Genomic DNA, 17,498 nt, shown 5'->3' with positions numbered 1-17,498 from the left:
AACGACCGTATATGGAAGATAACAGCGTGTAACAATGCTTATTTTCTTCCAAAGGAGGCTGTCAGTTACAGTGTTCGGCACCTGTCAATATCCCTGGCTCCCTGGGTAGCCCCTCCCCTTTCAGATCGTCCTCACCTTCTCCACCAATCAGAGCTCACCACTCTCCATTCCTTTCTGCACAGCCCCGCCAATCAGAGAGTAGCTTTTTGGGGACCTCTCATGGTTCTTTAGGTTTGCGTTGTTTATAAATTGTATTTTATTTGTGATGCAGTTTTGCCTGTCCTGGGATGTGTCTAAACTTATCGTATTTGTTTTGTAGGTTTAAACGGTATGAACAGCAGTATTTGGGAGCATTTTCCTACAGGCCAGAGTTCCCCGGGTACCCCACCTGCCCTGCTCTCAACAGGGGGCATGTATGCAGAGGCGTCCCGTCTCAAACAGGAAGTTGAGGAGGCACACAGAGTGCTAAAACGGTGGGACCACAGCTGGAGACAGATGACCCAGGTCAGACCTAAGATGTGTCCGCATGTCTATGGAAGGAATGGGAGACTATATATTTAAAATAACTATATTCTCATTTTTATAGTGTTTTTCTCCACTAATGATGTTTCTTGGGTAACAAAAAATTATCACCTGTAGCAATGAACACCATCTACCTTTAAGACTTGGCTAAGCCTTTTGCCGGTCTATCAGGATGAGTGCAAAATACTGACTAAATACTAGGGGTGGGAATCGTTTGGTCCCCTTACTATTCGATTCAGAAACGATTCTTGATGTACTCATTTGCATATGTAAGATGTAATCGCGTCACGGTTGTGCTCAGAGTCAGACTACTGTTGGTACTTTGGCTTCTACTCTTATTTTTATACAACTGAGTGCTCAGTAAAGCCTTTCTCGTTGATGTATTCTGCTGTCAGACTCATTAGTGCTGTATGTTAAAGTGATAGTTCATTATTTTCTCACACTCATGTCATTTCACACCTGTATAAATTATATATGAGCAAAAAGAAAGATATTTGGAAGAATGTTAGCAATATTTTCAATTCTGTGACATCATTGACTGCCATAGTAGGAAAGTTTGTTCCTAAATTCTTCAAAATATCTCTCTTTGTGTTCAGCAGAACAACATAATATACAATATTGTTTTCCTACTATGGTAGTGGATGATGTCACAGAACTGACAATTGATAACATTCTTACGTGTTTAACAGAACAAAGAAATTTGTATAGGTTTGAAATAACCTGAGGATGCGTAAATAATGACAGAATATAGTTTTTTTTGGGTGAACTATCCCTTCAAACGACAGTCTGTTCGACGCATTGCCACATCGTAGGAAAAAAGCATCATACACATACATTAAAAGAGCGGTTATTTTACCAATATCAGTGTACTAGTCCCTGTGCAGAGCACTCAGCGCGTCCGTCTAGCTAACAAACTGTGCATATTTACAGAAGTATGTTCATGGTCTTAAAGGGATACTCCACCCAAACATTCTGTCATGATTTCCAGACATGTAGAAATGTATTTGTTCGGTTGAACACAAAGAGAGATATTTTGGAATAATGTTAGCAACCAACAGTTCTGAAGCACCAATTTTTTTATAATTGTTTGGTTCTGTTGAACACAAAGGAAGATATTTTGAGTAATGTTGAAAACAAACTGTTCTTGGGCACTTTTGACTACCATTTACATTTTTTCCTACTATGGCAGTCAATGGTGCTTTAGAACTGTTGGTTGCTAACATTATTCCAAAATATCTCTATTTGTGTTCATCCGAACAAAGAAATGTATACATGTCTGGAACAATCAGAGGGTGAGTAATTCATTTTTGGGTGGAGTTACCCTTTAAGTCTAATTTGACAAATTTTGGGAAACGCTATTTCCCACTTACTGACAAGTCAGCTGCGGTATAATGCTAGTAAATCGAATGCAACTACCACTCACTCACTGCACAGAGCAGATGCAGAGAAAGACCATCCTTAAAATGTATTTCATTGATCTTGCAGTTTATTTATTACTTTATTTGTGAATCGATTCGAATCGCTAGCAGATTTAATTGATATTCATCGAGAAAGATTTTTCTCCCACCCCTACTAAATACATTAAACTTGTTTCAAAAGAGCAAGAATGTTTCCATGATAGTCCTTGCCTAATAGACACACTTCTACGGTTTATTGAGAATGTATTCTCAGTATGTTCTATTGCCTGCAGTCCTGGGCGGTCTTAAAAGCTGATGGGGAGGAGGCCCGTCTCCTGGCGAGACAGCTGGGTATTGAAGCAGAGCGGGCACAGCAGGCCGAAGAGGAGGCACAGCAACATGCTGCTGTCCTGGAGGAGGCGCTAGATAGTCTACGGCATGCAGAAAACCCACACCTGCAGCTACACCAGCTGCAGTTACTGCACAGACTGCCGCTCAGCTCCATCTGCAGCCTGCAGGCCCAGATCTGCACCTGCTTAAGGACTGTGGAACAGGTGATAACACACATTTTTTAAAACTACATTTCCCCATGTTTCACTCACCCTCAAGGCGTCCTGATTGAATATGACTTTCTTCTTGAAGAATAATGCGAGTTATAATACCACGTATCATTTTTCTTCCAAGCGGTTGAACGCGGGGCAATTTTTCGAAGCTCCAAAAATGTCTAGCTTATGTTATCCCTCGACTGCACCTGAACCCGAGGCTTGTTTTTCCAGGAAATGATCCAGGCTTGTCGTAAGTTCCGGTGATGAACGTGTCATTTTTCATTTTGATCCAATAGGATACATTTTCCTCTGGGCGGGAGCTTTCATCATTGTCATTTGCCGGAAAAACAAGCCTTAGTTTCACACGCAGCCGAGGGATAACGGAAGCTAGACATTAACGTTAATAGCGCTCTCAATATGGATATTTCTCTTAAACAAACGCATCGATTCACTTCAGAAGACCTTTGTTAAACCACAGAGCCGCGTCGAGCAGTTCTTTGATCGATGGATGTGCTTTTTGGAGCTTCAAAAAATTTTCCCCCATTTAACCGCTTGGAAGAAAAATTATACGTGATATTATAACTTCAAGAAGAAAGTCATATTTAATCAGGATACCTTGAGGGTAGGGTTGAACGGTGTACCGGTGCTACGGTAGCATCGCGATGCTAAAGCTTAAATAATTCCTGCGATGCCGCTTTGTTTTTTAAACGGTAGTATCATAGTGCCGTAACTAATGTTGCATATGTGCATTAACGTTTCATCTGTCTATTTGGGGTGTTTCTCTCCTAAATTAATCCGTGTTTTGAACGAATCTGACGAGATAATGATTCAGTGAGTCATTCATCAATATACTTGGTTAGTTTTTTAAGAAATCCACTGTTTTGAACGAATCAGACGAGATAATGATTCAGTGAGTCATTCATCAATATACTTGGTTAGTTTTGTAATGAATCCAGTGTTTTGAACGAATCAGGCAAGATAATGATTCAGTGAGTCATTCATCAAGATACTTTTTAACGCTGTTTTGAACGAGTTGGTTGAATGATTCATTGACAACAAAATCATTGTCGTTACCTACTGGCAGTTTAAGTCACATTAAAAGTAAGCCTGACATTTTCCTTTATAAGCATTGCTATAAATGCAATTTGTCGCACATTGATTGAATTAGTTCCAATGTTTAAAAAATAGAAAATGAAATTAGTTTTGGGTAAACTATCCATTTAGTTACAGCAATGACAATGATATTTTTCACAAAGATTAAAGTTATATTTCAATGAGTAAAACATATATAAATTGTATATTACTGTCAGTTTTTTTAAGTATAGAAACTGCACAATTTGATAACAACATCCAAGGTGATTGATTTTCTCCAAGGAGAGGGAGATAATGTCCTTCATTATCATGAAAATGTCATTTCAAATATCAAGTCAGAAATAGACTTCATTTCCTTGTCTAAAATATATTTTTTCAATTTTCTTCTTTGATTACGCAGTAATACTAGTAATGTTATCACGTAATATTCTGATGTATAAAATAGAGATGAGTAATGAGCTTGTTGGTCGGTAATGCATCTTTCCTACTTTCAGGCTGTGTTCAGGAAGCAGAGATTATATTGTGTATCTTGCGATGAGATGGGTTCGGTGTCGTTGCCATGCCAACACGGTCTGCACTGTGAACGATGTGCAGCCTCCACAGAATGCCCGCTGTGCACGGACCACCAGCAGAGCCTGAACATCCAACAGACTTGATCTATTACAGTCCATAATCCTGACCTGTCACAGCTTCTTTTGTATTTAGATATTAACCTGATTTAATCTCGAGGGCTACATTTATAGGCTGTTCTGTTCATTTATACAGTGAAAGCCATTTAAGGAGACATCACACATTTAATCTTGGTCTTAACCTCTTTAGACAACAGTTTGTTTCATAAACGATAGTCTTGTTTACTGCACATTGAAGTCCCTAAAAACCGTTATACCAGCATGCAGGGTTAACACCCAGACCTAAAAGATGAGATCATTTTCAAACGTTCCTAGAGAAACTTTGTAGAGAAATGTCCAGTATGTGATATTGTCATGTTTAATAGGGTGCTAAAACACCTTGCAGATTTATGAATATTTTTATCATAATTATAATTGTCCTGTATTAAAATTCATATTGGTTAGAGTTTGCCGAAGACTAACAACAGCGTTTCCATTATGGCACATTAAAATATACAACTTAAACAGAAATGATATTGAACAATTTGATGATGATACCATATAAAGACAATCTTTTCTACATTTTATAAACACAATGTGGAATGTCCTTCCGAAACATTCCGATATGTTTACAGAACAAATGCAGTGCTTATATCTTCAGTGCAGCTGGAATGACTTTTACCATATGGGATAGGCGGGGGGGGGGTTATTTCGTAATCTATACATATTAGCATAATAGGTAGCTATATAGTTGGCTTACCATGACTTTTGTAGGATTTTATTTTGAGAGTGTTCCCGATTGAAAGAGACCTCCACACTTCAAAAATGGAAAGGAAATCTCATTATTCTCAGGTTTTGGTTTTCAGACTAAAGATGCAAGTTTTTTTATGTAATTCTATAATGTGCGTATTGTATATTGTCAAGTATGTTTGCCTGTTAACTAGACCAACAGCACATTCCCAAACGAAGCTTTTGTTCATTTCTATGAACGGGTGTCTGTGGAATCGGCGGAGAGTGGAATTCACACGCACCGATCATCAAGCACACAATCTCAGTATAAGCTAAAGCTGTCGGAAGAAGGCACGACTCCAATGCGTTTAGTTTCTTTTGGATGATTTTGGTTGAATTCAATTTGAAGGTAAAGTTATGTGGGGGGTCAGCCGATGACTTCCTGTATGACCTAACTGTGAATTCAGAATACAGTGTTTCTGATTTTGTAAAGGACAATAAACAAATGTATATTTTTGGATGAAATGGTTGTATTTTGATGCTTTAATATTAATACAAAACTGTCACTGTACAACAATCAACACAACACCCTATGAAGTAGAAAAATACTTCATGCTTGCATAATTTAAAAGGATAGTTAACAAAAAATACATTTCATTATTTATTCTCCCTCGTGTTGTTACTAATCTGTATGCTATTTCAAACCCAAGGTTTATATTAGGGTGAACTATAAAAAATAAAAGGCAGACAAAATAGCATGTTCATCCCTGTAGATGTGAATTTCCTTGTTTTTAATCCATCGTTTTTTTCTTAAGTTTCTTGAGACTTCTTTTCCCTTTGTCTGCGCAGCTTAACGAAAGCGTGAGCGTTTCTCTCGCCTTTTCTGCCCTCAAGTAACTTCAGGATATTTTCGCCTTAAAAAAAAAGAGATATGAAATCATATTGCATCTTCAAACACTCTGAAAGTCATGTGTAGCTTGTACAGATATTTAAAGGGATAGTCCACACAAAAGTAAAAGTTCTGTCATTAATTACTTTCCCCAAAGTTTTCTCTGTTCTGTTGAATACAAAGTAAGATATTTGGAAGAATGTTAGCAATTCTTAGTTCTGGGACATCATTAACTACCATGGTAGTCAAAAGTGCCCCAGAAATGTTTGCTTTCCTAAATATCAAATGTTGTGTTCAATTGAACAAAAAATTAATTTTCCTAGAATGATAGTCAACCAGGGTGGTTGAACTTTCCCTTTAAAAGTGCAATGACATACTGTTGGGTTTAGGATGCATCAGAGGCAGGCGGATTCGAGCGGGTGTAGGATTGTTGTTTCCGCCCCCAACTCCCGGCACAGCCTTGAGAGAGAGGAACGCCTCTCCTTCAAAATCATCACTTCTCAAGGTGTCATGGTCCAGCACGGTCACCAGCAGACAAGCCCCCGGAGACTGACACTGTTCTAATGTAATGAGACTGTGCCCAACAGAGGCCAGGAAACACAAAAATGGGTAAGTGTGCCATTGTCTAAAAAGTTTTTTTGTATGACATTTGGTCTGAAATTGAATCTGCAAAGTTGCATTTTGCCATGGGAACGATTGGTGTGTGTGTTTACGTACAATTCAAAGCACTCTTCAAACAACGGGTTGAGATCACAGTTCTTGATCTTGGTTGAGCGTGACTCTACCTCGGGGAACACGTGCTTTGGTTCGAGAGACAGCTGAACAAACGGATCACTGGAACCTGTAATAGACATCATACAAATGAAATGAAATGAACATGTTATGTAGAGGCACAACTTTTGTGAGACAGATAGACAGGATAGATTTAATTTAATGATCTAGATTTAATATAGTTTAGATTTAATTTAACAATTACATTTTCCCGCAGCTTGACTGTAATCTGCATAAATAACACTGACCATTAGAGTCGAGAGGAATGAGATTAACAGCATTGAGAACCTCCACATGCAGTTTCTTATCTGAGCGCTTATATGAGGTGATAAGAGTGACGGCTCCATATTTCTCTCCGGTAAACACTTTCTGTTAAAAAAACAAAAACATCTCAGTAACAAATGCATGCGAGTGCTCACGGGTCATTTCCTCCCCTGTCGTCTCACCTGCTCCCACACTTTCCTCTCGAAGAATTTCTCTATCAGCTGGTTACAGCCTAAAGAGTTTTGTGTGAGCAGTGTTCGCAGTATCTGAGAAAACCAAAAGGAGAAATGTTATAGTCTCGGGCAAAGAGCGTCAGACAAATGGAAACAGTACGAACAACTGACCTTATATTCATCAGTATGTAGTGTCTCTAGAGGCAGTCCGTTCCCTTCAGCGTGAAAACACTGTTCTAAACACTGCAAGAACAAACACAACGTCTTAAACTGAAGAAACATCAGGAACTATACCAAAGTTTGCTTAAGGTTATGGCGATCAGAATAATGACCTCCAGCGAGTACAATAACCTCTGGAAGTAAACCACATTACTGTCTTCTTGTTGTGATATTTGATGCAGAATCTTAACAGAGTTCACCCACAATGGAGTAAGAAGACTGAAAGAAAGAAAGAAAGAAAGAAAGAGAGAGAATAAATAAACATTTATTTTGTGCATAAACAAATCTAATCACCGATCAATGAAGCAAAATCTGTAAAAACGTAATACTGATAGCGTCCTCCTCAAAATTGTATATAAAAAAGCATTAGGATACCTGTTGAAGTTCTCTTGAACCAAATTCTCATTCATATACTTGAGTTCTGTCTCCAGATATTTCATTAAAGGAACCACAGCCTGCGTAAGAAATATGGTAATATGCACTCAATATTTCTGAAATTCACAAATGATGTAAGATTAATACAGTTATACTTTAAAGGAATAGTTCACCCCAAAATGAAAATGTCCTCGTTTGATCCTCACTCCGATCGATCAGTGTAGGCCATTAACTGCATTTTATTACTCGATCGGTACTCACAAAACCGATCACAATCATGTCATATCGCCGGTGCGAAATTATGATGGCGTTTCGAGAAACGATGAAAAATTCGCTATTTGCCCTCTATGTCACCAAAACATCTCACGTGGAAGACCAGTGTCCAAATATATAACAAAGGCAACATGGTATTACTTTATTTTGAAAAAGGTTAACGTTGATCATAGAGCTTACATATAAGTGACATTAAACATGGAAATTGGGATGCGCATCTGCTATGCAAAAATCCTGATCGTATCCCTCGTTTTAGACATTTTTGTAAGCGTTGGAGTTTTATGGATTACTTGTATGATGGATGTACAGTGTGTGCTTTGTGGAGCTTCAACAAGTTAGGGACCATTCATTGGCAATACAAAGCCAAGGAGAGCAAGGATATTAATTAAAACAACTGTTTGTTTTGTGCTGAAGAAAGAAAGTCTGAGATACATCGGGGATGTCCCGAGGGTGTTAAATAATAAAAGAACTTTCGTTTTGTGGTGAACCGTTCCTTAAAGCTTAAAGTCTTACTTCCTCTGTAGTTCTGGAGGGCAGCCTCTGACGTGAAGCCATGTTGCGAACATGTAACTCTATGTCTCTCTTTAACTAAAGTGAGAAGACAACACATCATGTCCGGCTCTAATCTTCCATAGAAACCTAATGATGTAGTCACTTGTACCCTACCTTCTTCCCGAGCGTGTCGACGGCCGAGCGAATCTCTCGGTTGAGGGCGGACTGAGTGTGTTGCAGCTGGGATGGAAGCGTGTTCTGAAACTGGGTTTCTCCAATCACGTTTTGCGTACGTTCCCGAAGCCCCTCCCAGTTAAGCTTCTGTGGCAGACGGTTCAAAACCGTGTGCAGATGCTCCAAATCGTTCACCACTACACACAGCTGGACAGAGAAACATACAATTAAAACTACAGGTGATAAAAAACATGTTAAAAATTCTCATCATCACCTTACCATGTTGATAGCGCTGCCGTGATCCGAGTCCACAGAGAGCTCCTTCACACGGGCTTTCAGCATCTGGCAGTACGTGGAAGCGATCTTACACACATCCTAAAACACAAGACATAGGCTAAAGGTCTATTCACATTGACCACAATGCAAAACAAAAAAGAGAAGCATGACATCAGTGCATGAACACATTAGTAAACCACACAATCTACACCTTACAAGTTTATTCTATTTATATAAAACATACAAAAATTGTGTGCAAGGTTGACCACAGTACTGCACAGACAAAAAGAAAAAAACCAAGGGTGCCCACCTCTGTGAATTTGACCATAAGCATGAAAGCCTCTTCTGGGTCAGGCCAGCTTAACTGTTCCCACAGCTGAGCGATGGGATGCAAACACGCTGCGATGTCCACCGCAGAAGAGCTGTGCTTGATGGGTGCTGCTCCAGTCTGCAGCGGAAGCAACTGCAGATAGATCGGATATCACAAACCGCAACTTTGCACAAATAAAGCTTTGAAATGAGTGAAGTATTAAAAAGATTTCTTTAATTCTTCAGTTTGCTTTTGAGGACGATGAAAAGAGTGATGGACTTACCTGATCCACATGTACAGCCTTTTCCACCCTGTCTATTGTGGTGCTAAAGGCTTTACTTAACCAGTATGGAAGAGCGTCTCTAAAGTCCTCATGAAAATTCGAAAGCTGCAGCACTTTTGACCTAAACGAAAACATTTACATTTACGCATTTGGCAGACGCTTTTATCCAAAGTGATTATAGTATATATTTGTATCGGAGTACTTGCAATCCCTGTGATCAAACCCATGACCTTGACACTGAGCTACAGGAAAGCTTCAACTTAAACTTGACAATTTTGCCTTTCCAAAGTAACATTTCAACATTTTTATTACAAATATTCAATGAATAAGAGGTCATGAAACTACATTCACATAATTAATACAGTGACAGGTCATGCATTTAATATGAACATCTGACCTTTTTTGTAAATAGGCTTTCTCTTTGTGTATCGCCTGTAAAGTCATATAAACAGTAAACAAACTGTTGGCCAGCGGCTGATCCATTTGATTCTCCAACTGAGAGAGAGTCGCTCGTAACTCATCGGCCAACTGTACACACATGCCGGAAACAAACACAAACTCAACAAATGTATATCTCACAGAAAGACTGATAAGGACAATAATCCATCACTATGTACAGTATATTTTTGACTCTCACCAAGGAGTCCAGATTCTGGTAAACCACAGTAAAAACATCTAACTGCACAGCACTGAAAACACAAAGAAAAACAGAACACAGATGGTAAAGAGTCAGAAGGTTGATACTTTAACAATGACGTGATGGAGAAGTGAGAATATTATTATTATTAAAAAATGACAATACATAGGCAGCATAGGCCGACTCAATGTCTATATAAATATTATAGCATATCATCAGATTAACATTGATCAAATATGAAAAAGTAAAGATTTTTTATTTTACCTGACGAACACTTTGTTCCAAACATCTTTACTGAGCCGAATGTCTTCCTGCACTTCTCCAATCAACCGAGTGAGGGCGCTGACGGTCTCTAACAGATCCTGTCAAAAAGCAATGACAATTTAAACTCATAGATAAATCTGGGGATCGGAATTTAGAGTAATAATAACAGCAATATTGAATAAATAATATCGGTATATGTTTACTAAGTTTAGCTAGTATAGAATAAATAAAATGAATGCACATGCTCTCTCACCTTGGTCATGGGTTGATGTAGACCTTTTTTGATGTAGAACCATTCTACCGTACCAGTCTGATAGAAAAATAAATAATTCAGTTGAATACCTTTACAATTAACAGTCAGCTTTTATGGGGATGTTTTTAGAAAGGTGCGCTTAAGTGGTTTTGTTTTGTGATAAGATCAATAAATGATTATAAAATCATTTATGATTTATGTTACTCACAGCAACAGCGTCTGCGACCTCAATATGCAAGTCAAACTGAGCGGGATTGAGATTCTGAAAAGCTCGAGTCTTACAAATCTGTACAAGAACTCTGCAAAAGCATTGAATTAATCAGATCAGTAATTATTCATGGGAAAAATAACTGCAGATGGATATGACAGTGCATGTCTGTGTGTTACCTAAGCAATGTATGTAGCCGTGGTGTTGCTTTTGGGGTTGGAGGAAAGATGTCTCTGTATTTGGACACTAAGCAGAGCCCATACTGGAGAAAGCCGTGCAGAGAATCACCTAACTCCTGCTTCTGTAAAAAAAACACATAAACACACATTTATCATGCTGTCTAACATCTGTTGGTTTTGCATAGATCATTACAATTTGTTAGCATTAGTATTTTCTTAAATTACCCTTTGAAATGAACTACTGTGTATAAATACTGTATATCATATTGTGTATGGTTGTATGCAAAAAAAAACTTAGAGCGTGAAATGCAATTTTACAGAATTTTCTGTTATTTTTTTACAAATTTTCCACGTAAAATGTATTTTAGAAATACGGTCAAAACTTAAAATTACAGAGAAATTCTGCAAATTTTCAAGAACAACTATATAACATGTAATTTACGGGGAAAAAACGTTATTTTACAGCTTATATCTGGTGCCCAGCTGCTAAGAAATTTCAGTTTTTTTAAACAAGGCTCCTTTTTGAAATACGGTCACAAACTGTAAAATTTCTGAAAAATACAGCAAATTTACAAGAAAAACGTGCAAAATCATTTATTATATATCCTTATATCCTGTAATTTTACAGGAGAAATATGATCACGGCGTATTCCAGCTGACAGAAAAATCATTTTATTAAGGAATTTGCTTTACTACAACCATCACACAAACCTGCTGACATTTATAATTAAAATTAGTAATTTTTAGCGTGTAGGCCTAAAATTGTCTTCTGTAGGCCTAACATATAGGACAGAATTTTCATTTTGAACGCCTTAAAGAGCAGAAATGTTTTGTGTATCTTTATAAGATGATGTTTTAAGTGCTTCATGTGAGCACAAGGCTTTACCGCAGTATAACTGTGGGCTAGATATGATGATATCTCACACAGCTGATTTCCACGGTAGCACATCATGTTCTGTTGCAACACCGACACTGTAGAAAGTTTTTCTAATTCTGTCCATCCACACCCACTCTGCACACTTTGAAATCTCACATTAATAACTAACCTGCATGTAGGGAAGTTCTTGCTGGTCCCAGTGATATTCTATACTGGTTAGCTGATGGAAAAGTACAGTTGAGTCCACCTCCAGGCTCTGGTAGAGTTTACTGTAAGCCACCCACTTCCTGTATAATCCCACAAACATTTTAACCAAATTCAGCGTTTATTCAACTTGTTATATTGTGAAAGAACATAGTAAGTTCATCTGACTTTGGGTTTCAAAAAAGCATTAAACTGTAACCTGACTACTTGGTTTGTTTAATTTGTGTTGCTCTACATCATTTAATGATAAATGCCACGCGACATGCTTACGCCAGATCCTGAAGAAAGGGTGAGATTTCATTCTGCGTGGCGTAGTATTCGAGCAGCGCAGTTCCCTGCCCACACAGCTCTCCTTTCCACGGGGTTCTGTTCTGAGGGGTAAGATTGAACGAGAGATACAACAAATGAGAAATACGTAAAGAGTTTATGTGGAAAAAACTGATTCATAAAAATGTTAATCATGTTTTTTAATACGCAGCTAGCCGACGCAACAAAACACAATAAAAATGTTTTGTAACACAACATATATTTTAAAACAGAGTTATCTGTTTTTGCAAATAAACTCTTTATATGAAGTGTAGTGGGATTAAAGAACATCCATTATGTAAAGAGTCCAAATCTGTGATACGCAACCTCTTTTTATAGGGTTTCTTAATGATATCGACTGGAAATGAATGAATAGAGGATTTTTCCAACTTAAGTTTATCAAAAAGCACAAAAGCACACAAGTTTGAAGGGATATATTACATTAAGCAGTTTGCATGACTGAATTTCACCAATTTGTTAAACATGTGAACGTAACTTTGTAAAATTCACATATTGTTGGCTCGTTGACAAAATATTAAATGCTTTTTCATTTCTAAGTCGCTTTACAAAAAACATGTATGTAAACGAATAAACTTTAATGCAAAATGGATGTCCTTTTTAATCCGGGGTTGGTGCTTTTTGACTGAATATTGGTTACACAACCATTGCCAGTTTCAAAGCCCCATTAAGCAACCAGATCTTTCACCATTTCAACAGAAACTTTCAACAGTTTCTTTATCATCAATCCCTGATATTCTCGGTCAAGATATTTACTGTACAAAATCATTGCAACCTACCTACCTCTCTCATAGGACACATTTACACATTTATATGTCATCTACCTAGATGCATTAAGGGTAATTTACCTGTTGTTTAGAGATATGAGCTTGAACAAACTGCTGCAGGATGCCACAGTAGTTCACGTAAGGACTCCGTCCAGCACTCAGGTTCTCATCTTTCTGGTAGTCAAAAACAACCATATTCGTGATATTCAAGGCTGTATGTTGCATGTTGAATCAGCAATATTAAAATCGTATAATTAACCGTGCATATATTTATGCTCAGTTCTCAGTAAATACAAGATGAACTGAAAGCAACGCAGTAGTACATGCTGTGAACACACACAGTTTCACTTCTTTTATTGCAAGGGAGCTGAACTGTGTGTTAACATTTCGCATCGTATAATTCGTACTAGTTGAGTGATTTTGCCAAATAACATTTTGTTGAATTAACATACAGGATAAACTCTTACCTCTTTATGAATGAATTGAAGTTGAAGGTGGCATTGTCCTCTGTCTGGGTATGTCTCTGTTCGGGGCTCTAGGATGTACCAAGAGTCTTCTGTGCAGTGCAGGTTCTGCAACACACACCATAACATATGACAGGTGTTTAGAAACAAACAAATCATCCATTAAAAAGCAGTCTATTTGCAGTATAGCTATACCGATGTGGGAGTCAAAATGGTGTAACATACCACTAATTTTAGAAAAATATTCCCCAAAAAATCATCCTGGCCTTTTACTTTTTTTGCATCTTTTAGCATCCTGTGTGGAGGTGAACATGAATAAACTGATAAGCAATGAAATTAACTTGTTACACATCAGTACAGAGGTTCTTTATGCGTGTGCATTAATCCTTTCATTTACCGTTTAAGTCCATGAATGTTTGTGCGAAACTCATCGAATTTTTGCACGAGGGAAACCTCTTCATCTTTGTCCCTGTAAAAAAACATTAGAATTATTGTAGTTGTATTCAATGTAAAAACAACTTCTGATTTGCTTGTATTTATGTTTGTGCTCACCACATCTCAATGTAAAAGCTGGCAGTTGATAAGTCTTTAAACTTCCTGTACAAGAGGAAATATGACAGAACATAAGCAGGGTCATTCATGTTGAATATGAGAGGCAGAAAATGCATTTCTCTTTTTTATAAATGTATTGCTGTGCATTTAAAATGCTATCTCCAGTAAATCAAAAGCCTTACATTCAGATTCTGTAAATATTTAAATAATTTTATTCATATACTATAGTGCAGGGCTAGTCAACTGGCGGCCCGCCTTAACATTTCAACTAGGTGGACTGGAGAGACTTTAAGAATGGTGTGTTTTAAGAAATGCACGACATCTTTGATAGTCCAAAACGCTATGTTTAATACGAAAGTAATTCCCTCGGCTCATAGAGATTGACGTCTTATAAAGCGATTTGATCAGTCTGTCCAGGAAACATAATGTTATTTACAACGCTGTAATCGGCAATCCACATCCACATGCAGTCGTTTTGCGCACACGATATGTCACGTCCAAAATGCGCCTCCTGCCCTTGAAAGTAACTGCAGGAAGGGGACACAACACGAAGTATTGCCTAAGTCAGATAAGGGCAAACTATGTTGTTTATATTACTGCATTATGTATGATTTTAACAGCTGTTCATACCCATCCAGAACCTTCTAAGAGCGTGGGGCACATGGATGGGATAGGAATTCACCCAATAATATCTATGATAATGGCGTTCAGTTTCTTGCACGGAGCAGTTGTTTAGTTTTATGAGACGTCAAGGGGCAGGGATTTCCTTTGTGCTGCATCTATTAGCGTTTTTTACTTTTATTCATTTGACTTTCATTAATTCAACCATCTTCATTAATCTTATTGAAAAAACAATGCCGCCACATCTTGAAAGTAGGCTACTGGGGGGTAATAAATGATTTTCAAAAAATGTATGTTTTGGAACAGCAACAAAAAACATATCAAAGGAACAAAATGCAGAAGAAATGATGATATGGTACAAATCTGGCCCGCATCCTATTTATACTTTTGCAATCTGGCCCTCAAAGAAAGTTGAAACACAACCGCACATGTAGAATAACTCATCAGCTGATGAAATGGGTTCAGAGGAACATGTTATAGGAATGAGCCACTTACAGTTTGAATGTTTCGTCCCAGATGGGGTTAAGCGTCTGTTTTTTAATGGTGGTCTGGAACTCCTGTCCCTTAACTGAGTCCCGTACAACTGCCTTCTGAGGTTTTTGAGATAACCCTCCATCTTTCCCTTCATTTAAGATCATCAGCAGGCAGTACGGATCACTAAATCCTGTTAGCGCAAATGGAGAGAAGTTTTGGAACATTAAAAAATATACATGTTTATCATATTTAACTTGAAAATGTCAGTAGTAAATGCACAATTATGCAATGATGTTCTATGGGAAATTCACAGATGAACTTTTACCGCTAATATCTTTCCCTAGAATTCCTCTGGCTTGCTTCACATTAACCATCAGACAGTAGACTGGGGCCTATGGAGAGATTCACACGCTGTATACAATTTTCAGAAGAACCAACATAAAGAATATCACAATAGTTATAACATCCATCACATTGTCTTACCAGTGAGCTTTGGACCTTCTCACTCAAGGTTTTATGCTCTTCGTCGGTCATTGGAAACGCCTGTAAGAGACTCCATATTTCAGAATTATATTAACTGGGACTGCTAATAAATCTTGGTAGTGGGGAAAGTATATGTTAGTTTACCTCTTTGATGTAATCCTGTAACTGCTTCTCACTGTATTGTTCTTTTGTGTGCGATCTTCCCAAGCGATGAGTGATCGTGTACAGAAGCTCCTTGTACAGCGGCTTCAGCTGCAGGGACAGTAATGTTCATGTTTTTAAACAGATCCCAAAAAAATACAACTAATAGATTCTCTGTTGAATTGCTACCTCTTTCTCTTTATGTTTCCTCTCAATCTCCTCCGGGTTCTCAGTTTCTTTGAAAACCTTTAACATGATAAAATCGCAGTTTATTTAAAATAATAAGTAAACAAATGAGATGTTTTATATAGAATGAAGGTACCTTCGGTTTTCTGGTCATGCCTAATTTTCGTGCAGGGGATGACTGCGAGAAGAGGAACATTCAGTTTAAATCAGTTTAAAAGAAAGAAAGAAAGAAAGAAAGAAAGAAAGAAAGAAAGAAAGAAAGAAAGAAAGAAAGAAACCGTACCTGTCTCTGTCTGATTCTATTGGACCCTGCACTTTCTGTGTGGGGCTACAAACAGAATAAAAATGTTAAATCTCAAAATCTAAAAGATCTAAAATCTAAAACCTATCATCTATAACTTTACTAAAAGCAACCAAAACTATAACAGTTGGAAATTACAAAATAAACAAGCGTTAAAACTCATTTCGAAGACTTTGTGAAAATAGCAAATATTTTAAACATCTTTATCCAAGACAGCGATAGTATCTATTGAAATAAATAAAATGAAAAAATACTTTTGCATCAGTTATCTTTTGTGATCGGTTATCAAATGTGCTTCACACGGAACACAGCCATGCAAATACAGCATGTGCAATTCATCTGTTGTCTTTGCTCTGTTTCCTTTACAGCTGTAAGGAAACTTCACCATATAGTGACCCACCATCAAAAACTTGGCTACATTTTACAAAAGACGTATGAAAGCAATTGCTTTGACACATTGATGGAACAGAAACCCACAGCTTGGATCATGTGATCCAAAAAGGCTGAAAAGACTGTAAATAGCATCGTTTCCAGGTTTTGTGAGACTAAAATTTCCAATGACGTACACGTCACAAGAAACGTCTAATTTTTTATCTATTCTTTTATTTTGATATAAAGATTTAGATAAAAAATGTAAAGTAGAGAGTAAGGTTTCACCATTTTCCACCTTAAACCCCTTTTGCAATTCATCATCATTTAAAATAGTCCTGCGTTGAGAAAATCTAAAGTTTCTTCACAAACATGAAAACACAAAATGGCTTTATATATCATCGACTCACTACACTTTGGATGTTAACAGACCACACTTCATATTTTACACTCAAAACTGTACAGTTGATGATTGTAAATAGTGATATAATTCACTAACCTCTTTAGGGGGAAGCAGCAGGTTTTCCCCTTGTGTAGATGCACCATATTGGACTGGTACCATGTTTTGTCGCTCTCTTTACAGTTGTTTCTGACATACACCATTCACACGAGAGATACTCCACAATCGATTCATCAACACTATAAAAACAATACCAGTATTTTATTATGCTTCTCTTTTCTGCTGTTTGTAAATCATAAGCGTCTTCGCACGGTCTTGAGCACAGTTGTTCATGTAGGGTGCGGAAGTTGTCGTTTCCTGTTAAAGGTCGGACCTGCAACCTAACTGTTTTCTTCATACAGC

The 17,498-nt window shown here is 37.6% G+C and overlaps 2 protein-coding genes across 2 annotated transcripts in view; one reads left to right on the top strand and one right to left on the bottom strand.

Annotated features, from left to right (window-relative positions):
* unk (unk zinc finger) overlaps nucleotides 1-5,624 on the top strand; it is a 10,897-nt gene extending 5,273 nt beyond the window's left edge. Inside the window, exons 12-15 of the mRNA XM_079476177.1 lie at nucleotides 55-231; nucleotides 320-504; nucleotides 2,213-2,473; nucleotides 4,051-5,624. Of these exons, the coding sequence (XP_079332303.1) occupies nucleotides 55-231; nucleotides 320-504; nucleotides 2,213-2,473; nucleotides 4,051-4,212 (785 nt within the window). The 3' untranslated portion in view covers nucleotides 4,213-5,624. The remainder of the gene's footprint in view (nucleotides 1-54; nucleotides 232-319; nucleotides 505-2,212; nucleotides 2,474-4,050) is intronic.
* Nucleotides 5,406-17,498, bottom strand: unc13d (unc-13 homolog D (C. elegans)). Its single transcript, XM_079476176.1, has 34 exons — nucleotides 17,196-17,498; nucleotides 16,310-16,354; nucleotides 16,163-16,204; nucleotides 16,030-16,086; nucleotides 15,844-15,951; nucleotides 15,700-15,759; nucleotides 15,542-15,608; nucleotides 15,238-15,406; nucleotides 14,122-14,166; nucleotides 13,967-14,038; nucleotides 13,795-13,864; nucleotides 13,573-13,677; nucleotides 13,187-13,279; nucleotides 12,285-12,385; nucleotides 11,980-12,097; nucleotides 10,934-11,055; nucleotides 10,755-10,845; nucleotides 10,547-10,603; nucleotides 10,294-10,391; nucleotides 10,030-10,081; nucleotides 9,790-9,920; nucleotides 9,393-9,513; nucleotides 9,110-9,262; nucleotides 8,803-8,898; nucleotides 8,524-8,730; nucleotides 8,371-8,445; nucleotides 7,585-7,664; nucleotides 7,323-7,428; nucleotides 7,162-7,233; nucleotides 7,000-7,083; nucleotides 6,802-6,922; nucleotides 6,500-6,623; nucleotides 6,160-6,356; nucleotides 5,406-5,807 (listed from the first exon to the last, which is right to left on the bottom strand). The coding sequence occupies exons 1-34, from the start codon at nucleotides 17,256-17,258 to the stop codon at nucleotides 5,704-5,706; spliced, it is 3,306 nt and encodes a 1,101-aa protein (XP_079332302.1). The 5' UTR covers nucleotides 17,259-17,498; the 3' UTR covers nucleotides 5,406-5,703.

This window comes from Barbatula barbatula, assembly GCF_947034865.1.
Source record: "Barbatula barbatula genome assembly, chromosome: 16".
Classification (NCBI taxonomy): Eukaryota; Metazoa; Chordata; class Actinopteri; order Cypriniformes; family Nemacheilidae; genus Barbatula; species Barbatula barbatula.
The sequence above is the reverse complement of the archived record's forward strand: the minus strand, read 5'-3'. Positions and strand labels throughout refer to the sequence as shown.